Genomic DNA, 26,246 nt, shown 5'->3' with positions numbered 1-26,246 from the left:
TTGATTGAGGCTGGTAAGCAGTTTAGCTGCTCAGCTGTGATAGAGAGAAACTTCAAGCAGAAGTTAGTAGCTCAAAAAGAAGATCAGTCTTCTGTTGTTTTAGTGTACTTTCATTTTATTTTTATTTCCTGCACTATAAATACAAAGCACTGGCATTTTTGAAACTTACAGCTGTGTATTTGGGATCTTTTAAAGATCCTGTTACAACACTCCCAACAGACTGTCACAATACAGAGTGCTGAATTCAAAATAAGGGATGCTAAAATTGTAAGATGCTAACAATGTACTAACAAGGCCTCCCTTGAAATAGAGTGTGTAATTTTGGTCATTACCAAAAAGAATATTGTTAAAAGGATAACGCTGCTCTGGAATCAGTCCAGAAATAAGCAGCCAGATGTTTTCTGGGACTTAAAGGAATCTCCTATACCGACGGGCTGAAGATACTGAACTTTCTTAGTTAACAGCACCAGCACCAGTAGGGTTAATAGGCAGTTTCTCTACATTGTGACACTTGATTGAATTTAATCTCTGTTGCGAAGGGCTGTATGGGATTGGAACACAGTGAGCATCGGCATCACACCCCCGGAGGGGCATCAGGAGTGTAAAATTTCCCCAAAACAAAGGACTGCTGATCTCTCTTGTTTACATGCAAATTCATGAGCTGCAAATTTTGGCACACCTTCCTGTATGGAAAATGTGTTACTCTGTAGAAATCTGCTCCCATCTGCTGTCACATACAGATATGAAATTTCCTATCAACATTTGAATTAGAGTGGCCATATAAATGTGTACTTTTGAATACTCTTGAACATATAATAGTGTGTGCATAATAAGACTTAATTTGAAGCGTCCACTAAACTAGCAGCAGATTAAGTGTGAAACCAATGCTTTTTTTTCACTTTCTGCTGAGCTCTGCTCTTCCACAGGCCTGTAATGATCCTCAGAGGACTTTAATCAATAGCCTCATTTAAAACACATCTTGACCAAAATGCTATATTAAAACATTCACTTAAGCTGTATTTCAATTTTCCAGGACAGCTGCAATGGGAGGGCTATGAGAATGACCCTGCTCAGTAACTGGAAGCTATCCTTAGTGATTTATTCCAGTTTCACTGCAGTTACTGTGAAAGGATCAAAAAGGGAAATCGGTGGATGCTGGAAAACACCAGAAGCTATCTACTGTACATGTACACTGAGGAATAAGCTACAGAAAATACATGACAAAGATGACAAATGAGAGGAGGTCCCATATGATAGATACTAGTTCACCAATTTAAGGATTCTCTCCAGCTGTTTCTTGAAAGAAGCCAAGGTATTGTCTTTAAAAAACCTGACTGGGTGGCTTGTTCCAGACTCCCACAACTCTTTGGGCAAAGAGAGTATGGAATCCTGTTTTAAAGGATACATTTTCCTTTTCTACCACTAAAATGTGCCCGAAACACTTCCGCTTACCCCCAGGAAAAAAAGAGGTACAGACTTCTATGGATTAACGTGAAAGAGTTTTTAAAGCAAGTTCTATACACATAAGCTAGGAAGAATTATCTGTTTGCATTAAGGATCATCTGTGTACACCAAAAAGAGATTTCACCTGGTACTGATGCAGTCGTGCAAGTGTTTTCACCAGGACTGCGCTGTGCTGAGAATGGTGATATTCCCATTACCCCGCTCTTAATGGTGTCTTTCAGGGACCTTACACTTCCCATCTGACTGTTCTCAGTTAAACATTGGGCGCATTTTGATCACACCAATTCAACACAAACAACCAAAAAGTTGTGTTTGTCCAGCCAGGTGCGTTTTTTGCAAACTCCATTGTATGTCCTGAAAGACTGAGCTAGTTGTACCCTTTCGGTAGATGGAGGACATGAACAGGCAGGCAGAGACCACTGACATTGTTCTCTGCTGGGCCTGGGGTCTGCTTCCCGTAAGAGGGAAGACTTAATCTCACCGAAAAATTCCCCAAATTAGCAAAACTTAAAAATGTAACTGGAGTAATTCAAATCGCGTCCACTGCAAGGAAGTTACTTATGCGATTTCTCAAAAGGGGTGCAGAGCATAAAGGAAGCGTTCCTCTTAGTGGCCGATCCAGAAGCCATTGTCCATATGAAGAAATGACATTCAAAAGCCCCATACAGCGTGTCAGATTGCTGTCAGCTCCAAACTCATGTACACACACAGATAACCTCCCCTTTCTTGCCAGCACTCCTGGCAGGATGGAGCTAGTGTGCAATTAAAGCATGATTCAGCCAAGCTGGGCTGGGAAGAAGTTTGACTGACACTTCACCTCCTGAGTAATCAAGGATATGATCTAAGCTAGCTGCACCTGTAAGGACAGGTAAATGTTGGAGATTGTAAGTGACAACACTGAGGCAAGGTAAGGGGGCTGCTTGAATGCACAGGTATGTTTTTTATTCATTTTTCATTCAACTTAATATGATCTTCATGCAAAGTCAGCTTGAGAACAACTTCTCACTTTCAATAACTACTAAAAAATCTTATTATATGGCATTGAAAATGTTCATTTACAAAGCATGTTACAATATAATTGTATAACACACTAGTAAGACCTCATTTAGAATATTGTGGTAATTTAGTTACATGGTCAACATGTTGTAGAAAAGATATTGCTGGTCTGAAATCAGACCAGAGAAGAGCAAACATACATTTTGAGGCTTTTGTCTTACACTAACAGGCTCAAGGAACCGAACCTTTTTAGTCTTGAACAGAGAAGACTGTGAGGCGATCTGATGCAAACATTCAAAGTTTTCAAAGGCATCAACAAAAACATCCCAGCAGACTTCTTCAGAATGAACAGTGAAACACAAATCAGAAGACAAATGGAAGAGCACTACAGCCAAGGACTGGAGACCCTTCGTGAGCTCAAAGGGTTGTGGGAGTGTGGAACAAGCAAGCCAGCCATGTTATTAAAGCCAGTTCCCTGGCTTCTTTCAAGGTGAGATCCTCTGATCAATTAGATACGAACAACCTAATGGGCGACGTAGGCCCAAAAAGTATATTGTCCTGTTTTTTCCAAACTGTTTGATTGTCAGGTATTTTTTAGATATTTATATAAACCTAAAATTCCCCCTTCCAGAAATCCTGTTGCATCTCTGCCCTAGGCTCCTAGACAGCGAAAGCATCACTACAACAGCTCATAATTTTCAGACATGCCCAGTTAGAGCCCCTTAGCCACATGTTGCCCACGTACTGGTACCACACCTTCAGTGATCTCATTCTGGATTAGCACTGCTGTCTCTCAGAATCCCGCTCGTGACCCATTGCAACATTAATCACCTCTGACATAAATTCCCAAAAGCAATCATTTTTTTTCCTTATGCCCTCGTGCATCAGTACTATCTGATAGGAGGGTTTTCTATCTGCGCTCAGATGCTCAAAGTGATAATCTCTATCTGTGTGGCTGTATCTAAACCATTCCTCTCAGTGACGCCTGCTCATATCACCTACTCGTATCATGACAAAGATGTCCTGCAGCAAAACATCAGCAGGCAAACAGATGTGGCAAAACACGCAACAACAGTAGCAGGGGATCCGATTCGTATGCTCTGCAGTTTCAGCAAAACTGTGGGCTAGATAATGCCCTGGGTGGAACCTTTGTAACAGAACAGTATGTCATTGTGTGCAGAAGACACTTTGTTATTTTAACACAACGGTCCTTCACTCAATAACCTTTAGGGGATGTGTTCAGTCTGAGACCGCTGTTGACAGAACACCCTGTCAGCCTTTCTTTTGTGTTACCCCCAGCTGTGTCCTGGTTCTGGAAGCCACACAACTACCACAGACAACACATGTGCAGCTAGCTGACCACTTAAACCACATGGACAATGAAGCACAGCTGTGGGCACAGGTGCTCAGGCGCGTAAAAGGCAAGAAAGAAATGAGGTACTACCGAGCCACAAACCCTCACCGGAACTCTGCTTGGCTGTCTTACTGTTTAGAAGTGTACGCACCTGTGGGCTTCTTACACCTGATGAATGCATCCATCATGAGACGAGCATCTCCCTGTGTTCACCCTGCTCTGAACTTGCAGCAAATGCAACGGATGTGATGTGGAGGTAAATTGTCTGGAGAACCTGGAGATCACCTCCAAGAGCTCAATGCATTGTGAAAATTAAGGTGACTCCATGAAACTCTAACTCTTAACAGAAAAGCCAGTACCTGTGCAAGGTTTGAGACAAATTTATTGAGTCTTGCTTGATTATGGTCATTGCACAAGCTTCCAAAGCATACAAGAGCCCAGACATTGATGCTCCGTCCAGCATCTGCAGATCAGAGACCAGACCGTTCTCCTCCAACCAATCAAACAGGGCAGCTTGCAGAAGAAAAGCGGCTAAGAAGTGCAGTTCATGTTCTTCGTGATGGGTAATTGACCGCGTGAGAACAGACTGAGCTTGGTCAATAATCAAAACTGCAGCAGTCAAGATTGGATTCGAACATCAAAAAATTCTGAAGGAGTTCACAGTGGGATATTGGTACACAGAGAAAGCTGAGAAGACTCTGAGCAGTGTGCAAATCCGTAAGGCTCCAGTCATTGTTTACACGTCTGTATTGTTTACATTCAAACTGTCTACATGTTTACTTGCACATTGTCTATTGTTTGTTTGTACATTGTCTTGATGCACTGTTTGCACTTTGTTTTGTTTTTTTACACTTGTTTTACAATCGAGAGACTTTCTGTAAGTAAGAATTCCATTGTACCAGTACTGGTTACATATGGCAATAAAGTTCAAGTTCAAGTTCAAGTTAATTTCTAAGATGTTGTAGATTGATTTTTGGCCACTGAAAGGCTAAAAGCATCAGGCTGGTGTATGGCATCATACTTTCTAAGAAAAGCATGAGCCAAAATATGAAAATCCAACCAATAGATTTATCTCCAGCAGCTATATTATAAATTATACATTTTATCCAGCAGCTCACCTTGTGGTCTGTGTGGGTCCTAATGCCCCAGGGTAGTGAGGAGGACATCACAGTGCAAAAAGGCACCGTCCTTCGGATGAGACGTAAAACCGAGGTTCTGACTCTCTGTGCTCATTACAAATCCCAGGGCGTTTCTCCAAAAGAGCAGGGGTGATACCCCAGCATCCTGACCAAACTTCCCATTGGCCCTTACCAATCATGGCCTCCTAATAATCACTCTATTCTCCTCCCCACTGATAGTTGCCGTGTGGCTCCATAGCACTGCCAACGGTAACACCACGGTGAGATCAGACCATTCTTTTTCCATCCAAGAACTCGAGGGCACCCTCCTGATGTGGAATAGCGATTATGTTTCTCATGTCTCAGCTCAAAGCTGTGAACCCCATGACTGCACACAGAGTGAGAAAGTGCAGGCGGACTCCTCTGACCCACCCACCTTCATGTCTCTCATCTGAGCTACAGGGGTCACAGAAAGTCGAGACTACTAATCCCACATCGCACTTGGTGGTGCCAATAACATGCTTCTGCTTGGAGAATCCTGGTCACAGCTAGCGTATGACTTCACCCAGGACTGAACTCCTGGTTGCAGACCACAACCTGTGTGCTGGTCAGGGCTCCTTCTGAGTATTATTCACACTGTATCTGGCTATGTGACAATGAGAATTCCCACTTAAGATTGAAGAACATACTGTGCAAATGTGTATTCCCTTTAAACAAGCATAAAATAGCAATGTAACTTTTTTTATTTCTCATTCCTGTGCCTTGTCCTTCCCTGTTATACTGTCAAGAGGGCATGAGGACACCCACTAAGGAGGGAAAGAGAGGGAAAGTGCTTGCTAATGTAGCCTCTGTGAGTGTTTGTAGCCTTGCAGACAGAGGTTACCTGGGTGTGTATGTGCTGGACAGGCTACAAGTGGTGACGGATACGCTCTCACAGTCACTTCTGGAGATGGAGCTGAGAGATGAATCCTGAGAACTGAAGATGACAGGGAGAAAAAACAACAAAACAAAGAAAAATCTAAAACAGGTGGGAAACAGAAAATAATCCACAATCTTCAAAACGTGGGCAAACAGCTAGCAGAGAAACAACAAATGAACATGCAAAAACACAAACAGGTTAATAAAATCAACATTACAGACAACCCCCATTCATAAACAGAGATGCACAAATGAATCGAATGAATACAGCATTGATGGGTGGGAGTCATTGTGCTCTTTTATGTGAGTCATTTGAGAAATCTCTGAATCCCACATACATCCTAGCTTACCAACATCTTTGTAATTCAGATAATTTCACAACAAGTTGTATATACCGCTTTGATTCCTGAGCCAAAATAGAAAACTGGGTTTAAAAATGAAAACTTATGTTGCCGCAAACTGCTAAAAAATGGACGACTGAGGGACTGCTAGCAGTGTCCAAAGGGACAGTGCAGTACCTGCAGATGACCTCCACTAGATCTGCTTTTTCCCGAACCCTGCCCCTCGCTGGAGAAGATCCCCCTGTGGGCACCAGTGCACTGAGGCCCAGAGAAAGAGGCCTTTCGCTAGGCTCAGGAGAGAGACTGCTGTGCCACAGTAGGCTAGACAGTCTTCCAGCAGCCACTGTTTTTGTTGTGAGAAACCAGAGCACTCCAGGAATGGTGCTATTCTACTGGAAATTGAAAAATATATTTTCCTTTAGTGGTTCATCTACACTAATTGAGTAGTCAGAGGAGCATAAACCATTTTACATGCATCTCTTTCTGTGCTGTCATATAATTAGAGCTCTAAACACAGTTCTTTTTTCTGTCCTTATGCTGCAGGCTTCGTGTTCTCATAGGAGCACAAACAATACTTACAAACAGACTATAAGGAAAGGACACAACGTGCTCTCGGAGCCTAGATCCTTTGTTAGGTTTCAGATTTTTTTCTTTTGTTAGGGGCAAGAAGAGAGATATTTTCCTCTAAATTCCATTTGTCTTGCCACATAATTGGGTTTGGCACTCCTCACCTCAGTCAGGCAAGCAGAACATAACCAATGTGAAGGGCCTGAAAATTAGCTCATTCTTTGGAACATCATATCCGTGCAACACTGCACTGGCAGACACCGTGAAAGGAATCTCAGGGAAGGCTGCAGCTCAGTGGGCTTATTAAAAATTTTTGAACTTCCTAAACTACATTCATTATGCAAGAATGGGATGGGAAAGACAGTTTAAACTGTCAAAACCACCCCTGGGGCCAAAACGGCTTCAGACTCCAACACTTGTCTAGAGACGCGAGTGACTACACCCAACTGCCTGTTTTATTGGTTCTTTTTTTACATTCTTACATTTTTGTCTTGGGAGGGTCTATAATTCATCAATTGAACATTTTCGAACACATGAGCTTTTTTTATCGTTTGATGCTAAGGCTGTGACAGATGAAGGGCTTTGTGTTTTGAAAATAGGGATACACTGTCTTCCATCCAACAGGGCTGTAATTAAAAATCTGACTCTTCCTGTCATTATATCATCTGTGATTTCAAACGAAACGAGAAATACTCGTGAATGACTCATGAAGGCTACGCAGAGCTTCCAAATTAAATGTCGAACCATTCCTGGCTTTGGGCACTTTATTGAGCGCTTGGGCCACTCTGATGGCACAGAGCAGTAATGCGCAAGGCATGTCAGTTCAGAAGGACCTGTGATGCACTTTAGACTTTAATGCAGGTCCTAATGCAGCTGCAGTCTGGTATGTACTCACAGTTCCAAGACTTAACCGTGCATAAAGGTCTGTGTTGTGAGAAAGGGAAATGAAGATCAGGAAATGGCTGTTTGTGAGCCATGTAGGATAGGCTCCACAGTTTGACTGTACTGTACTGGGTTCTTCCCTGCCTCTGAACATGACTGTGCTGATGCATCTTAGCTGGTGAACTGTACTGAATACCAGCCAGTACTTCTTTGGTTTTTGGTGGGAATATGGGACTAAAGTCTCTTCAGTAAATGTAAGGAAATGGTCTACCTGAGACTGCCATTTCCTTTTTTAAATAATTATAGTGGAGAACTACAAGAAGCTGAAGGAGCAGTTGTACTCAAAGATTTGAGCAAGCGAGAACATTTTTCTTAGGGGTTTTCACATCTTAAGTTCAATTATAAATGCACTGTGAAGATATTTCTCTTTGTAATTGGTTAGCCTTGTCAGTTAGTGTTGTCTGCAGAGATTCCCAAGGGAAGCCTGTTATGTGAGCACCAATAGGCTGAAAGCAGCACTCTGGTTTTGGCACGGACAGCTTAAAGATGACAGAAAATGAATCACAAGGTCTCTAGAACACTCTGAACAGGCAAATCCAGCAAACAGAAACTTCAAGTGCTGTCAAAGTGTTACAGTTTTACAGAACCCTACATTTAATTAGGCAGTAGAAAGTATATCTTGTTTAATTTGTCTAGAGAGAATGACAAGACAGTTTTCAATTACAAATTTTTTTGAAGACACATTTCTGGGAGGTACATTCTACCCATTTCTGATTGTGCTGTGCCGGTGAGAAGAGCAGATTTCTTTTCCAAATTGATGGTTTTGCATTGATTTTGTCAAGAGACTGGACTTAATTACATACTGCACTGAGAACTGAAGCCCTTCTGTTCTGGGCTCTGTGCCAGACAGAGCACATTTGTGAAAACAGGCTAGCAAATATTTACATACATTTTAGAAATAATTACTTAAAAAAACATTATATATTATTACCGAGGTTAACCAAGAATACGTCTTTCTGTTTTTGATTGCTGTGCCCTCCCTGCTTCTGGAAAGAATGCACTGGGAATTTACACAGGATTTCCCTGTCAAATTCTTTTTTATTAGACTGGTACACCTGTCAGTTGAAAGTCATGTAGTAACAAGGTAAAAATTAGTCAATATATGCACGTGACGGAGGCAGCTCTCCCAGATGCTCTTGGGATTCTATCCCAGTTACTTGCGGGCTCCGAGCACACACAGCATGACTCCTTAGACAGCAGATAACTCCCCCACGTCAACAGAACAGCTCCTCTTCCATGGAAGAGCTCCAGCTGTCTAGGTTTCAGATTGGGTTGGACTGAGCCCTGTTACACCAATGCTTGTGTGGTTTTCATGCTCACACTCATGACTCGTCTTTTGGATTCCACCTTTGCAGAATGTGCAGTCAATGCAGCTACCCTTAACGTAGCCCACACAGCCAGGCATGCAGAGCAAGACCTCCTGTTTCGCCATCCATTAGCAGAAAGCCTGCTACTCCTGGAAACCCAGAGCTTACACTGGTAGTACAGGGCGTAAGCCAGGACAGCTCCGTAGAGCGCACACATACAGTACACTCAGGGACAATTGAGAGACACCAATTAACTGAGTGAGCATGGCATTCGAATTTCAGCGGAAAACAGAGAACCTGGAAAAGACCCATGTGAATAGGAGGAGAACATGCAAACCCCACACAGATGACACCCCAATACTAGAGTATAGAAACCAAGAGCTGTGAGGCCACAGAACTAACCCCCATGCCACCTAGCCTCCTTCTGCTTTGCCCAAAAGGCACTGGTGTGCTGCAATGTTTCTCTTTATAAGACTGCAGCAGTTCCACTTCTCCCACTGACACAGGCTCTGTCCAAGAGTACTGTATGGGTACTCAATGGTACGTCCACAGGTGAGCAGCCTGATCTCTGCAGAAATTCTGCACAGGCATCATTGGCTCTTGAGCTGGAAGCTAAAGATATCTGAATGTTTCCAGCACCAGGAACCACATGAAATTGCAATCTTCAGCGCTGGCAGGCCAGTGTTTGACAATTCCTATCTGTCCCACTCCAGCTTGCCCCCTTTTCTAATCAATATGGCTCCTTGCCTCTTCCACCTTTTCAACTAGGTCCCTAGTTTGCATGCAACTGAGTTCCCATGCCTTGGGCTACATTACAGTTGATGCATTCATTTTACCTCTAGAAGGTATAAGACTGATAAATGGCAGAACAGTCAGATTTAATTTAATGTTTACATTGTTCCCCCTGTCTCCTGCAATCTTCCCAGGAGCTTTGATGTTGTTGCAGCAGAGCAACTGGACCACATTTCCCAGAAACCTCTGGGAGACCGAGCTGCAGCTCCCAGTCACCTGATCAGTTGCAGGAACACAGCTGGTCAGGTGGCTGTTTAAAAAGCAGGAAGCGGAGGCTTTCTGGGTCAGTCAGCTGGGGTGATATCTGCAGCCTAGAAGACAGGAGGCAGAACTTCTGTGTGCCTTTTCATCAGAGGAATAAGGGTGGACCATGGACGTAAGAAACTGTGAGTTTATGAAAGAGATTTTGAGGATTTGAAAGTTTTGAAGAGCCTCAGGATTGTACCTTGCTCAAGAGTACAGAAGCAGTGTCTCACCTGGAAGGTAAACCCACCGCCATTCAATTCTAGAACAAATCCAGAACCCTGACCACAGCAGCCCCGTCCCTCTGTCTGGAAATCTTGGCTATCTCTTTCTGTATCTGCATTCACTCATGCACGCCCACTCGCCTTGCATAACCCACGAGGCCTTACCTAGATCTGGACCTGCTGTCCAGGTTTCCATCGTCCTCCAGCTCTCTCTCGCCCCCTGCTGGCTGTGTCCTCCCGTCATGGCCCGCACCGGCCTGCCTCGGTCTCTCTGCTCGTCTCTGGTGGCTGCAGGCCCCTGCGTCGCCCAGCGGGGTTCTGTCGGGGGCGGCCTGCGTCCCCGAGGCCTGGTCCAGGCACCTCACGCAGCGCAGACTCCTCTGCTCCAGTCGACTGTCAGCCTCTGCGGCGTCCAGCGGGCCGGAGGAGTCCGCTATACCAGTGGTGGCGGCGGCGGTGGCGGTGTCCTTGCTTGGTGCCAGGCTGCCGGAGGTGTGGATGACGGGGCTGGGCGGGGTGCACTTCCCCTTGTCCCCCGAGGCCTCCAGCCCGTCCTCCCGGCTGTCCTCGCAGCTCCCACAGCACACGCAGGAGTTGAGCAAGCAGTGGGTGGCGACCAGGCCGCTCAGCTTCTGGGGCCCCGGGGAGGCAGGCTCGGGCTCCTGAGGCAGCAGCAGGAGCTTATCGGCAGCAGCCTCCACAGTCACGTCGGACAGGCTGGGCGATTTGGGGTTGAAGATAACGGTGGCGGACAGCTTCATGCCGCCCGTGCGATGGGCGATCATTTCCGCCGTCTCCGCGTCCTCGGAGCCGGCCTCCCAGCCGTTCAGGCAGGCAGGAGGCTCAGGCGCCTCAGGGCCGGGGCAGGGGGCGCCGGCGAGCCCAGGTTTGTCGGGGCTCTGGCAGCTCTGGCTCTGGCGGAGTGCAGCCTCTACCACGGAGGAGCCGCCTCCGGGCCAGCCGTTCTGCACGGGGCTCCGCTGGAGGGCGGGCCCGGGGGGTACCGGCTCTGACGGGCAGGAGGCTCCCCCCCAGGCAAGAGACGGGGAGTCCTCAATCCCGGCCAGCGCCTCCCCCGCCCCGTCCAGATCCTCCATGAAGAAGACCCGGTCCTCCTCTCCCTGGTCCACCCCTGCCCGCCCCGCTGGGCCCCGGCGCGGCGACGCCTCTGTGCTGGAACTGCCACTGCAGGCCCCGCGGCGCGCGGGAGACTGACACAGGCTGGGTGGGGAGAGCAGGCTGGACATCTCGTCGCCCACGCGGTGCACCATCATGTTGAGCTGCTCGAGTTCCTGCTCGTCGTACTGCATGGAGCAGGCCAGCTCCGGATCGGCGTCTTCCACCTGCTCGGACTGCTGCTGCTCCTTCCCTGGGGCGCTGGGACCGGAGGGAGGCACCTCCTGCTGCAACGGCACCTTGGGCACAGCAGGAGGGGCGAGAGGTGTGGGGACAGGGTTTACCACAGCTGGCGGGGGCACCGCCACCTCTGGAAGGGTTGGCACTGCTGGGAATTCCCCATCCTGGGAGATGCAGAGACTGCGTTCCAGTGTGAAGAGCTCATCTTCAGTCAGCGTCTGCAGCAGGTCTCTGTGGACAAGCAGGGGCACAAGGTTAACAGAGCCTCAGGTGTGATAGGCTACAGGGGTGCTAAATTCAAATTTAAAAAGCCTTTTGTTTTTCTGAAAAGCTGAGTCAAACATCAGTGCATTACTCCAGAACACATCTTTCAGATGAAGACATATACAGTACAGAGTAACTGATTGTAGAATTACGTCGTCACAAAGCCTTTTCAGATTGAAGGGTATTAATAAGAGCACGTAAAGAAACTCTGTTTATTTCATATGATTCAGTAACATTCAGAAACATCAGGACAGAGATGGCTAATAAGGTGCTATATGAAAGCTTCAAAATGGAACAAAAGAAGTGGCTTCTTTAGTGAGATGGCAGTACAAGTAGGTGTTTAGAGGTAACAGTTCTATGTGCCATAGAAAAAGGTAGGACATGAAAAAAGGACTGTACCCCCTCTCCTTATTATTCCCAGGAGTGAAATGAAATTGCAGAAATACTTACTGCAGTACTGGAGTGATGCAGTAGTACAGGTACCTCTGTGGGGACATTTGTGCGTAAGCTGTTACACCGTGACACTGACCTGCAGAGCGCTGTGTCTGTTTGACAGGATGAGGAACCTGCTCGCTAGGTGCCAGTGAAGGCAAGCAGACAGGCGAGAACTGGGGATGTACTGGGCTGACTAGCAGAACAGAACAGGGAAGCTGCACAGCCAAGCAGATCTGGTTGGTTCCTAAGGACGCCGCCTGCAGATGTGTAGCGCCGCGGAGACAGACGGGGATCTGGCTGGCTGTCAGGTTCTGTCTCGGGAACCGGGATCAGGGAGCCAGACTGATCGAGGCGGAGTAGTGGGTGTATAACCGGCAGGCTGGTTACTGCGAGGAGCCCTTCCATTTACGAGTAGGAAGCTCAATGACAGAGCGTCTGGCTGTGGACTGGGCAGGACTTCAGTAACCGGCGCTGATGAGGTATTTACCCGTTAAGTGGGGGCAGGTGGCACAGACAGCAACCCGATCGCGTTCTCACGGCACCGGGCGGTGTTTGACTCAGTGTGCTAATGTGGCCAGTCGCCATGGAGACCAGGGGCTGTGAGCTCCGGCTCACCCAGGTGTAACACAAGTGAATTGGGTGTACCTCAGAAATACTGGAATAGCTCATTGCCGTCTGTAGGTGTTTTCATATGTGACTGTGTTACGTCCATCTTTCAGGATTGTGAGAAATTAAAAGGTTAAGATGACAGATTCACCTGCTATGTTGCAATTAAGTGCATGGGATATTTCATCTGAAATGATGGAAATACTGCAGTTAAAAGCCTGTTTTACAGAAGCCCCCTGTGTTCCACTCACGATTAGTCAGCTGTATTGCTGTACAACTCTAAATCAAAGGGGATCTGTAGTGAACTCTGAACCTTACTGCTGTAGTGTCCTTCCCCATGCCCAGATGTACAATGCCCTAGAGCAGGTTATTCTGGGAACAGCTCCTGCCCTGTCAGTGGGTGAGGCGGCACAGTGGAAAACACCCTACTCCCTCATTCCCTTTCAGACTGCACCTTTGACAAAGAATAAAATAAAAAAAAAAGGTCTAACACCGGAATAGGAGAAAAAAAGTGAGGACCCAAACCAACTGGAAAAGCCGCCGACGCACAAGACTAGTGCAGCAGGCCTCTGCCACCTGTCACAACGAGGGAAGGCTAATTGGATGTGACGTGAGGCAGCGAGTGGTATCACCAGCAATTAAACTAAACAGACTGAGGCGGTGATCTCTTCACAGGAGTCAGGACTCTCAAACAGACTTGAATCTACATAGCCTTAATCTAAGAAAGCTCGGGCTGCTAATGATAAGATAGCGATCTGTAATTGAAACATAAAGAGCCTTTTAACAGGGAGAGTGGTCGTGCAACAGCTGGGCACTTGTGCGTTCTGTTTCTTGCAGTATGCTTGTTAAAGAAAGACAAATAAATAGCCTCATCTGAAAAATAGCCCATCACCAAACAAGCCAAATTATAGGACTACTGAATCATCCAGTATACATTTTTTCTGTTAGAATATTTACACAGAACCTTTCAATAGAATATAAAATAACGAAACAGAAGTAGGTACTACCAGGTATATTTTGGAGAAAAGTACTTTAACTCAGATGTCTTTAGTTTGCCTGTGTACCAGAACTGATATTTGTAATGCCTGGACATCTTTGTAAGCACCATTATAACATACAGAATTTACAAGAGATCATGTCCTCATGAATGAATACTCAATGTATTACTGTATAACTACAGTACACATACACAATAATGACTGAAAATATCCGAGTCCACAAAAATAAAAATACAATTTTAATAAAAATTAAATTGTAAGTTTTCTCACTTATGTTTCCTGCTTTGAACCACAACACCCCCATCCAAGAGTTTTCTGTCCGACATGGGACAAAAACACAGGGAAAAGTAATAGCACCTCTTGGCAAAATGAAAGCTGAACCAGGCAAACCGTGGTTTTGAGGAGTAATGCAGGGCCATGACATTGGCCCCTGCGTGCTCATGCAGCTGTGACAGCTAGAGCCCTGACTGGACTGAGCCACGCGCTCCTACAGGCTTACGACTGACAAGCAACAGGGACAGACAAGCCTGAGGGGGCGGCTGTGTGTCTCGCTGAGCAACGGTGTGATTCTGCCGCTCTTCTCTTTCTTTCGTAGAATATTACTGTATGATGCTTTCTCATTGACCTCCAGTAGTGTATTCCATCACCTGATGCCAGTAAAATGTGAAAATCTCCACATTGTGCTCCAGTGCCTATTGCCCACTGTAGACTGTGGCCATCCTGTCACTCCTATCACTCTTGGTCCTTTCCCCTAGCTGATCAGCATCAGCACTGTCCTGCTGGTCCCCTGACAGACAGCTGTGCAAACCTGACAAGGGCTCAAACTAAACCTGGATCAACTAAGCATCCTGGTGCTTTCACATCAGGGAAGAGAAATCTAAATAACCAGGCCTAAGGTGAGGAGAAGCGTGTCCAGCCCAGGTCCTAGACGGCCGGTATGCAGGTAATCAGGTGGCTTTAAACGTGCTGGGAGAAGCTGTTAAATCGGTCCAGTTAAACCAGTGAGCAGCTGGCTCAGCTTGCTCAGATCCAAGCTGGAATGACAACCCGGACTGGACAGGGCTGGTGTAGGGGCTGTGGGAGGGAAGGGGTGTGGTCTGGACAAGCCCACCTGATCTTCCTCAGTAAAGTGCGGAAAGGTCTGAAGAGCTCTGACATGTCCTCTGCCTTCCGGTCCAGATTAAGGGGCCCTTCTGAGTAAACTACCAGTCCGCTGAGAGAGAGAGAAAGGAGAAAAGTTCTGAGTGTCCTGCAACGTTTGCATGTAAAAACCCACCCTCAGATGCAAACACGGAGAGGTCAGCACATGCCCAAACACACTTATTTTGTGTAAGCAAGTATTTCAATACTACATTAGGGAACATTTCATTTATAAATAAAAAAAATAATTTACAATGCAGAATTTGCATTGCCCACTTTGCATTACTTAATTCCAATACTCTACACCCACATATGCACACTGATATCTATATTCAGACATGCCCACTCTCACAGACAACAGCGCTGGCTCCTGTGTAACTAAATTATAGAATTCCTACAGACAAGTAAAGCTTGCCACAGTTTCTTCAGAACAGCAAGCATTCAGACATGTTCTAATGCAAGACTCTGCAATTCTGCTGCAGCTCTGGTTTGTCCTTAGAGTAGCAGAGAATCTTTCAAGATTATCACATTTTAATTTCTTAAAGAATGATATTAGATTTTATACAATGCTGTTAGAAACACTAGTTCTTGTTTAACCTGACTCAAAAACGCACGCTAGCACAAAGGAGAGTGAGTTTTACCAAATATACACTTTCCCTTGTGTGTTTACTTTCTGATCCCCAGTGAAATACGGTTAAAATGGATACTTCTCCACCTCTTGATATTTTCTTTAAAGTCAGTACATGCTTCAGTACTCACCATACGATGGCTAGTCTTGGAATTGTAAACATCAGTGCAGGTTCATAGTCGTCAATCATGTCTTGAGTGAGGTAACCAAGCTTCAGGGCCCTAGGAAATCATCCAGACAAACACAGGGTTATTAAAGGACCTGCCGACACCAGCTTTAAGAAGAACATACGGTTCCAAACAAGAGGAGTCCATTCGGTCCATCAAGCACATTTGGTAGTTAGTAGTTAATTGATCCAAGAATCTCATCCAGCAGTTTGTTGAAAGAAGCCAGGGTATTGACTTCAACACGGCTGGACAGCTTGTTCCAGACTCCCACAACCCTTTGGTGCACAGAAACAGCTGCCCCTTTCCCAAATATTGACAGCACAGGCAGAAGAAGCACAGCTGCCAGCTCTGTGACCACCGCAGTGCCATCTGTGATTCACCCTTTAATCCCATGGTTGGTCTCTCCAGTCTCTTCTCCCCTTACCTCTCCACCGTCTCGCAGAACAGCACGATCACTTCCTGCTGTACGTAGTACTCCTTTGGTGACTTTACAGGTACCATGGCCGACACATAACTAAAGAGGGAGAGAAGTCCGGAGATCAGCGCTGATGGTAAACAGGACCGAAACACACCAATATGTGGGTTCACCTCCCCTCTGGGTCATAGGTTCTGCTGTCATGGTAATTCATGGAACAGGTCACAGTTAAAAAACTTGGTCCTGAATTAGCCTTTGTTCAACTGTTCACTGCAATCTGGGTGTTATTTTCACTTGGTTTCGCCCTTCAGGTGCATAGGGGTGGTGTGGTGCAGTGGGTAAGTCACTGGGCTCAGAACTAGCAGGGTGAGGGTTTCAGACACTGCTGTTGTACCTTGAGAGAGGCACGTTTCCCTGTTTGCTCCAGTCCACCCAGCTGTATGAAAGGGGACCAGCTCTGCTGGGGTTGTGGCTCTGCGATCGAGTAAAGTACTATTCAGGAAGTAGTCATGTGCTTCCTGTTAGCTTTCATGTAATGGAAAAAAGGAAGAGCTCCCGACGTATAGACCACTGTGGCTAAAACACAGAACAACCTACCTTTACAAACTCACAACTCATGATTCCTCAGTCGGGAATGTAGAGTTAATGTAGCCAGCACAGAAGTACAGTAACTATGGTCAAAACACTGCTGTGCAGAGGACTCCAAAGAGAGCTGGTTAATGTCATTGTCTGTGTTTATCTCCTAGTCTGCCCTTGACCTGGTGTGTCACATGTTTCATAAAGCCAGGGAAGAGACTTATCGCTAACATTTCAGGTGGCTTTTCCCATCTGTTACGCAAACATTTAGAACGGGCACCTCTCTTTCACATGAAACCAGCAGATGATGGGCAACACAGGAAAGCCATCACCTTGCACTCACTGAAAGCCAGAACCTTAGCAAATGTTCCTAGATTGCAGTGAGTGCAATCATCATCCGAGCCCCAAAGCGCAATAAACTCAATTTATTACTAATTATCACTACAATATAGCTGCCATTTTATCCAAAGTAACGAGCATTTAAATTCAGTTTATTTTTACATAGAGCTCCTCATAACAAGTTGTCTGAGAGTGCTCAGAGTGCTTTCATAGTGATTTAAACAGACAATAACATTTACTTTTGCACCCACTTATACAGCTGGGTATTTTACAGGAACAATATGGGCAAAATATCTTGATCAAGGGGACAACAGCAGTATCTCTCCTGGGATTTGAACCCACAACCTTCCAGTTACAAATCCGGGACCCTGAGCACAGTGCTGCAGTTCAGAAGTTATTGACATTGCTCAGCTCTATGTCTGATTCACTTGAGCCAAAGCACAACACGTACAAGGGAACTTTCAACAGCTGGATCTCCTGTACCACTTTAACTGTCACAGTCCCCTCCTGAGCAGCAGCCCTAAGCTGGGCAGTATCTCTTTTCACTAAATGGGAAATCTTGGCTGGCTACGTACCGTAAGGAGACCTTGTTAAAAAAAGTTTCCTTTTTATGCAAGAAATAAGAATAAATAGGCTACAATGTACTACATCTCTACTTTGGGGAATTAAAGTAGGCTACGTCTGAAAAAATAGGAGACCTGACCTGTTTAACAAGAGAGAAAGTCAAAAGGGTTATGAATAATTGGCACCACTGAGGAATTAGTCCTGAGCCTGTGACTTGAGTGCCATCCCTTTTCACTACTGAACCTGTACAGGTCAGAAATACAGCTTAATGCATGCGGCTAGAAAAACTAGATCGCTCACTGGACAGGGGATCTGATAGGAAGGTTAATGCTCTTTTCCACAGGAACGGACCGCATTTGCCTTCCTTCTCTGTTTATGGAAGTGATTTATTAAAGAGCTACACCAGGAGGAAAAGGGCGTCTGTGAAACACTCTCTCACAGTGTATTTTGGAGACAAGACTCATGAAGCGTGATCACAAAAAAATAAATTCAGTATCTTCCAATAACTAGTATTATTTAGGAAAAAGCTAAATCAGTTTTGCTTTTCAAAAATTACACACCAAAATAGCTTTTTATCACCGAAGCCCTAGTACAAGAAAAGACTATTGAGAAATCTTTAAAGGTCACTTTGACAAGTGGTTTCTAGGGAGAATTATCACCTTAGGAATCACTGAATGCACTGCACTTTATGTTGTCTGAATAGAAATGCTAATAAGTCATATGGCGTTACAAGTCAGACATATAAAAGTCAAGCCGATATTTTTCTTCCACGTTAAGAACTGTCTATTGCAATCAGTAAATCATTAAATACAATGGGCATCAGAAGAAGCATCACTCGATGCATGTTTGCTTCCAGAAAAATAAAACAAGGTTCAGTTTTAAAAACAAGAAAAAATATGCAGCTATTGGAAATTTAGAATACTGATCAAATATTTTTCACATGAATCGAATTAATCATTCATTCCTGACTGATGAGGATGACATTGACTATTGCATAAATACTAAACGTCCTTGCCAGAAGGTGGACTGGGCACAAGTGATTTAAACTTATTGAATGTCACTTGGAAAGAGAAAGAAAGAAAACATAAAAAGCACCAATACACCCTTATCAAGAGATCAACACATCTGTGTTATTGCGCTGGAGGGTAACCTACAGTACATCAGCGCGCTGTGATTTACTGTATGGAGACGTCACAGACGGGGATTATTAAACCTGTCAAGGTATTACAGCCAAACACAGTCCATCAATGACATGCCACGGTATGGGAGACCAGGGGTCGTACCAATTTTACTTGTGGGGATTGAAGGCAGCCAGGCTGCACGACACTACATGGATCAAGCCCCAGGATCTCCCCAGCTGGCCTTCATGCGTGCCCATCCTGATGTGACAACATTCCAGCAGGACAACACACATCCTCATGCTGCTCCTGCACCAGCGGCTAGTTTGAGGGATGAGAATTTGATAGCTATGACAGAGATGAACTTCATGCCAAACTTAAGCTCCATTCAACATCTGTATGATGAGTGGGGATGATATGTGACATCTGGAGCTCAGAGACCAGTGAACAGGCACATTCTTGTCCAGGCTGTGCAAGAGGAAAAGGATAGTGTCGAACAAGACAGAATCTGTCAGCTGAAGCAGAGCAGTGCACCCTGTACAACTTCCCACGGTGACTGCTGACAGCCTGTGACATTCAAAGTCACGACCCTGCTGATCAAGCTCGCCAGTGACACACAATAATCAGCACAATGAATTTAAACATGTCATTGTCAGTCTGTCTGCTGCCAAAAAATTGGACATTTCCCCAACAATAACTTTGCAAAGTTGCTGCAGTTGTGATAAGCTTCTGTGGATGCTTAGTATACAATAATTCCATGCCCCAAACTTCAAAGCAGTGCTGATGACAGTAAAATATATATCTGTCTGGCTCAGCGGGGGCCAAGTGATTAAACCTTTCTGTTTCACACAGGAAGTGCTCGGAGCCTGAGTGACACATGCTGGAGTCAGTGCCAGCAGACCCAGACCTGGAGCTGACTAACAGCTCCGAGGTGCTTGCTATATCGGCCTCTCTCACCTGCTATGATTTCATTTACGTAATGAAGAAATAAAAAGATTTCAATTGAGGATCAGAGGCTAAATAAGGAGCCTGCTGGTCTCTGTGCTCGCTCTCAGTGCTGCTCTCTCTGCCCTTTCCCTCCCCCTGCCTCTGACCTGAGCTCAAACTCGGCGAACAGGCTGTCGAAGTGCCGCAGGGCCTCCTTCATCTTGTCGGTGTAGGTGTTGAGGTCTCGCAGGGCCTGGTCGCGGGTGATGGTCCGCACCTCCTCCAGGCTGCGCGTCAGGTCCTTGGCCAGGGGCCTCATGGCCATGCTCTCGATCTCCCGGTTCATGATGATGGAGCCGGCCGCCAGGCACTGGCCAGACCGGAGAGAGAGAGAGGGAGTTAGGAAGCACAGACACGCGAGCCGATCAGCAACACAGGTCGGAAGCAATCAGGGCGGCAGTGGATATGCACCGGATCGACAAAATAACAGGTTTTCTGAAAAATAAAAAGGCAGCTGCAACTGTATCTGCTACCATCAGCCTGTGTATCACAGAGGGGCTGATGAACAGCCAAGGATGTCTTGTGGTAAACCTGGACACACCAATGTGCAGTACCTAACAACTCCCAGTGTACTGAACGGACCCCCGGACAGAAGCCCGTCACTTCTGATCTGTTGCAGCCCAGCTGCCATTTGTTTCAGCTTCTTTCATCTACTAGATGCTACAGGCAAATATAAGCACGTCAAGTTCCAGCCACGGAAAGGTTTCCACACTGCTGCATCTGCTGCTCTGTCTGGAATGCGCGTGCGTGCCGGCGGTGTTTGACTATGGCTGCAGTGTGGAACTGAGTCGCTGTCTGGGACATGGCAAATAGAGTATCTGTGCTTTTATATTCTGTCTGGGCAGAAGGGGACACTTTAATACAGCAGGGTTACGGGAGTGAATGCTTATTCCTATCTGCCTTTAAGACTCGAGTATAAATGAGGAATATAAAAGAAGACAAAACACTTCAAATCTTAACATGTCTTTGAGTGGGGTCAGGTCACTCGGGGGTTACTGACTGCCACACATCCAGTTCTTCCTCAGCAAACCTATTTTCCTTTGAATTATTTACCTTGAACTTTCCAAGTTTTACAACAGAAGCACAGCACGATGTGTGGCAGTTACACTGGAGTTCAGACACGACTGGAAACAGACCCCCAGCCACAGCTCCCAGCAAGATAAGTAAGCGGGTCTCATACATCTTGTGCCCGTGAGCCTTGTTCTGAGGGATTCCCTACCTCGAATGGAAGACTTGCTTCTTTACCTCCTGGAAGAATTAATTTGCCTGACAGAGGAAAACTGTTCACTGTTAGATATCTTAATAAACACACCTGACCTTAACAAACCATCGCTTAATTGCCGAAACCTTAGGGTCCCCAAATCAGAGATAATCAGATTTGTATGGCTGATTTCTGATTCCCAAGTGTGGGTGTCTGCTCTGAGCTTGCGAGGATGGTGAAGTGTGTCTCGGGCTCTCTCTGACAGGAGACAACGATTATAACAGGTTTTAAACGGATATGGTTCAGGACTGGACTGCTCACGATAGACACATGATGCCCAATTTGTTCAGTCTCATGCCAGCATCAGTGTGGATTTGCTATACATAGAAAGAAAGCTCAGAAATGGATCTCCCCACAGCCTTTTTGAAAACTGAAATTCGAACAGGAATTCAAATCGATATGAAATGTCATAAAAATAGTAGATGGCCTTATTATTATTATTATTATTATTATTATTATTATTATTATTATTATTATTACACAAGGTTCTGTACAGTGGGTCTCCATGGCACCTCTTTACTGGCCATTATGAGAAGAGTTGCCTGTGTCACAGGGGGCTGAGGAGACAGTCAAATACTGCTGGTGGCCTAATAGCAGTACAGGTTTCTCCCCATTTGTCAACAGTGTTAATACGAGGAAAATATATTCATAAGTGCTAACTTTAAATCCTAATTAAGGAGCAAATGTTAAACTTGGGGTAATAAAGTAATTAGTGGAGTACCACAGTCATCTCTGTTAGAACCACTGCAGTTCTTAATTTATATCAATGCATAGACTCTGAAGAATTTTGTGAATAAATTTTGACACCTTGTTACTAAAAAAATATATTGCTGCTGTGGAATCAGTCTGGCAGTGAGCAACTAGATACTTGAACTTGAACTTGAACTTGAACTTTATTGCCATATGTACTGGTACAATGGAATTCTTACTTACAGAAAGTCTCTCGATTGTAAAACAAGTGTAAAAAAACAAAACAAAGTGCAAACAGTGCATCAAGACAATGTACAAACAAACAATAGACAATGTGCAAGTAAACATGCAGGCAGTTTGAATGTAAACAATACAGACGTGTAAACAATGACTGGAGACGTACAATAAATAAATTACAATGAGGTACATGGTGATGGTGTGGGTGTGGTCCGAGGGGGATGGCTAAATGTGTTCGCCAGTCTCACTGCTTGTGCATAGAAGCTGTTGAAGAATCTAGTGGTAAGTGTCCGTATGCTCTTATATCTCTTGCCTGAGGGCAGTGGGGTGAAGAGCTCATGCCCTGGGTGGTGACTGTCCTCTGTGATGGCCAGAATTCTACCATGGCAGCGGTCCTCATAGAGCTGTTTAATCTCGGTGAGACCGCAGCCGATGATCTTCTGGGCCATATTGACCATTCTCTGCAGTGCCTTTCTTTCTCGCGAAGAGGTGTTGCCATACCACACGGTGATCCCGTTGGTGAGGACGCTCTCGATAGTGCAGCGGTAGAAGTTCACCAACACATGTATTGGCATCCCCCATCGCTTGAGGCACCTCAAGAAATAAAGGCGCTGCTGAGCCTTCTTCATGATAGAGTCAGTGTTCACAGTCCAGGTTAGATCTTTAGAGATGTGAATTCCCAAAAACCTAAAGCTGGTGACTGTTTCCACTTCCGTTCCATCAATACTGAGTGGGCTGTGAGTGTGTGGCCTGTGTCTCCGAAAGTCCACTATTAGCTCTTTCGTTTTCTTTATGTTCAAGTCCAGGTTATTGCTATGACACCACCTAAGCAGCTGTACAACTTCATCCCTGTAAGTGGACTCGTCATCATCACTGATCAGTCCTATTATAGTGGTGTCATCGGCAAACTTGATGATGCGGTTATTGCTGTGTCTTGCTGTGCAGTCGTGAGTAAATAGGGAGTACAACCTTGGACTCAGACAGCAGCCTTGTGGGGTTCCAGTGCTCAGGGTGAGTGGTGTTGATACATTCCACTTCTTAAAAGACAGACTGACAGACTGAAAGAACTTAATCTTTTTAGGCTGGAACAGAGAAGACTTTTCCTCTGAGGAGACTTGATGCAAATTATTATTATTATTTCGACAGTTTTTAATAATAATTTATACAGTATAGTGCTTTTCAGGACACTCCACTAAAAGAGCTTTACAGGTCATGGTATCTCCCCTCCACCACCACCAGTGTGCAGCCCCACCTGGATGATGCGACGGCAGCCATAGTGCGCCAGAACGCTCCCCACACATCAGCTCTCAGTGGGGAGGAGAGCAGAGTAATGTAGCCAATTCATAGAGGGGGGTTATTAGGAGGCCATGATGGGTAAAGGCCAGCTGGAAATTTGGCCAGGATACCGGGGTTACACCCCTACTCTTTTCGAGAAACCTGGGATTTTTAATGGCCACAGAGAGTCAGGACCTCGGTTTCCGTCTCACCCAAAGGAAGACACCTTTTTTACACTATAGTGTTCCCATCACTGTACTGGGGCATTTGTAGCCACTCAGACCACAGACTAAGTGCCCCCTATTGGCCTCACTAACACCTCTTCCAGCAGAAACCTTAGCTTTTCCAGGTACTTTCTTGTGGTTTTATTCATGTGGCTCCAATTAAATGTTTGAGGTTATGGTTTATCTAGTCGCTGGCAAATGCATACTGTAGGTGTCCCGTTCTCCCACTTAGCTCACGGGACCCAGACGGTCATGGATTACCACACTGAAGAAGAACAGCCTTACCTCGGCCCCAAACCACAGCTGTCCCCCCAGGTTCTCGTGTCTGATCTCCTCAGGGAACTTCACACAGAAGTCTCGGTTCGCCCGGTCGGCAGGGATACATTCATCCATGATTTGGTTTATGATGTTTAGCACACTATCCTGGATGTGAGAGAAAAAAGGGACAAAATAAATCACACTAGAAAATAACCATCACCATTAACGACAGTAATTAAGCTCTGCTTGTGTAATACCGAGTTTCCTGTGTCTCAGGGAGATATGGTCAATTTTTACAGGAGAACAGCTGAGAGCGTGTTAAGTTTTTCGGTGCCGGTCTGGTTTGGGAACGTCTCTCAGGAAGAGAAACCGCTGGACAGCTGGTCCACACTGCTTCTAAGATAACTGGCTGTGACCACTCCCACCCAGGTCTTCCCCTGCCTGAGCTCCCTCCCCCAGGAAGAAGGCTCAGAGGGATCGAATCTAGAACACAGTGGTTCTGGAAGAGGGCCTATCCTGAGGCTATTCGGTCTCTCAACTCAACACTATTATGAAGGTGTGTTTTGGTAAATCTGTAACCAAGCATTGTATTGAAATTTGCATATGTATGTTATTGATGCTTTTTTTTTGTATCTTTGTTATGCAACAGAACGCAAAGATTTCTAATGACCCAAAGGGTTGGTTTGGCAATAAAGCGGACTATTTTGTTATTTATCACCACCAATTTCAAGAACTGTTTTTCCAATACAGGGTGACGGTGGCCCAGAGCCTGTTCCAGGACGCAATGGATCCAGACTGGACGGGGCGCCAGTCCGTTGCAGGGCACACACAGATACCAACACACACTCACACTACAGGAGTAAAGCAGAGCACCCAGAGGAAAAACACAAGAACACAGAAAGAACATGCAAAATCCATGTAGCAAGCAGCCCAGGTCTCCAGAAAGACAAGGCAGCAATGCTAACCCCAGTGCCATCATGCCACTCCCTTTTCTGTTATTACCTTGGTTAAGTTCATTTGCTTCAGTAACAGGTGACTGTTTCAGATTTTATTTAGTTTATCCTTCTATTGTGACTGAACTAGTTCTGAAAGTAAAAACCTACAGCATTTTCATGATATAACATGAGAACTATACATACACTATATATATTTTGGAGAACTATACAGATGTGGTACAGCTCTTAGCTGACCCAGATCTTCTTTGTGTCACAGGTTTGTATAACACCTGTGAGTACAATGCCATCTTGGTTTCCTCTGGTGTTCACCTGGACTCTATCCTTGGCATAAATGCTGTTCTTCAACCATATTCTGAGTTGCTGTAGTGTCAAACTGCTTTGTCAACATAAATGTTTGCATTAATGCGACAGAATATTTGCAGGTCAGCAGAGTTAAAACTGAGTACATGTTTTATGGTTCTCTGCTTATACAAAACTGGTCATTTGAAAAAAACATTGGTGGTTACAAGATCAACCCTCCTCTAGTGGCTTCTCATCTCCTCTGCCTTTGAGGTCGTTATCAGAGAGTGTCTTTGTTTAATATTGCTCATACTGTGTCGGACCGGTCTTATCCAGCCTTTCAGCCTCAGGGACCTGACCTCTGACCTTCTCTGGCCAATACTGTGACACCCAGGAGCCCCTGCTTCTGCTATCTGGGTCTCCCAGAACTCCTTTCCCTGGCAGGTCAGTCCTTTGTAGTTTCAGTTTAACCCTCTGCCTCCTGCACAGCCTTAGTTTTTCCAGAATCAGCTCTGGAAGAGGTGCCGGACACTCAGGAAGAGCTGGAGCCGCTCGCTCACACAGGGGTCACACACTGCCGGAGGGCACAAAGGGTCTGAATTTCAAACATTCAAAATCCACCGTTTTCTTCCCAGAAAGTGTGTGCTAAACAACAACAACGCTCATTATGACATTAATTCAGTATAAACAAGTACTTTTGCACTGTGGAATTTTTACTTTTATGTACTTTGGAATTTGTAGAAACTGAAAGGCAATCGTTTTCTTACTCGTACTCTAAAATGACCTTTAAGAGCATATAAACTATTTGAAATAATGTGAACAGCGTGACGCAGCAGCTAAGTCCTGGACGCTGTTACTGCCAAGGCCGCCAGGTCAGGCAGCTCGTTGCGTCTGCCCCCTTGTTCTTCTGCTGATGTGGACGTCGGGCCAGCGGCGCCCCCCCCCGCATCATTCCAACAGGCGCCGCTCCTCACAAACAGGCAGAAAGAAGCCCCATGAGCAGGGCTTGTCTGCCACAATGCCTCACAAAAGGGTTCTATAGCTCTCCACGTTATAATCTTATAAAAGCGAAACGTGGAGTTTAGAAGCACTCCCATGCCTGTAGGACAATCTGCTTATCCACTGCCTCCCTTTGTTAACGCACGCCCAAATCACTTGTCACTTGGAGCCCGTCCAGGATTTTTTTCCCTTTCTTCTGTGCTATTTT

The 26,246-nt window shown here is 45.5% G+C and overlaps 1 protein-coding gene across 3 annotated transcripts in view; it reads right to left on the bottom strand.

Moving 5' to 3' along the window:
• The window catches only part of zfyve28 (zinc finger, FYVE domain containing 28), a 158,240-nt gene that overhangs the window by 15,795 nt on the left and 116,199 nt on the right, over positions 1–26,246 (bottom strand). For 2 of the 3 annotated variants that reach the window (XM_015344371.2, XM_015344372.2), the window contains exons 3-9: positions 23,832–23,969; positions 19,967–20,169; positions 16,285–16,374; positions 15,825–15,914; positions 15,037–15,138; positions 10,432–11,853; positions 5,816–5,908 (exon numbers count right to left, since the gene is read on the bottom strand). In XM_015344371.2, the coding sequence (XP_015199857.1) occupies positions 5,816–5,908; positions 10,432–11,853; positions 15,037–15,138; positions 15,825–15,914; positions 16,285–16,374; positions 19,967–20,169; positions 23,832–23,969 (2,138 nt within the window). The remainder of the gene's footprint in view (positions 1–5,815; positions 5,909–10,431; positions 11,854–15,036; positions 15,139–15,824; positions 15,915–16,284; positions 16,375–19,966; positions 20,170–23,831; positions 23,970–26,246) is intronic. The other variant, XM_015344373.2, reaches the window with a different exon arrangement.

Source organism: Lepisosteus oculatus, chromosome 1, assembly GCF_040954835.1.
Source record: "Lepisosteus oculatus isolate fLepOcu1 chromosome 1, fLepOcu1.hap2, whole genome shotgun sequence".
Taxonomy (NCBI): Eukaryota; Metazoa; Chordata; class Actinopteri; order Semionotiformes; family Lepisosteidae; genus Lepisosteus; species Lepisosteus oculatus.
The sequence above is the reverse complement of the archived record's forward strand: the minus strand, read 5'-3'. Positions and strand labels throughout refer to the sequence as shown.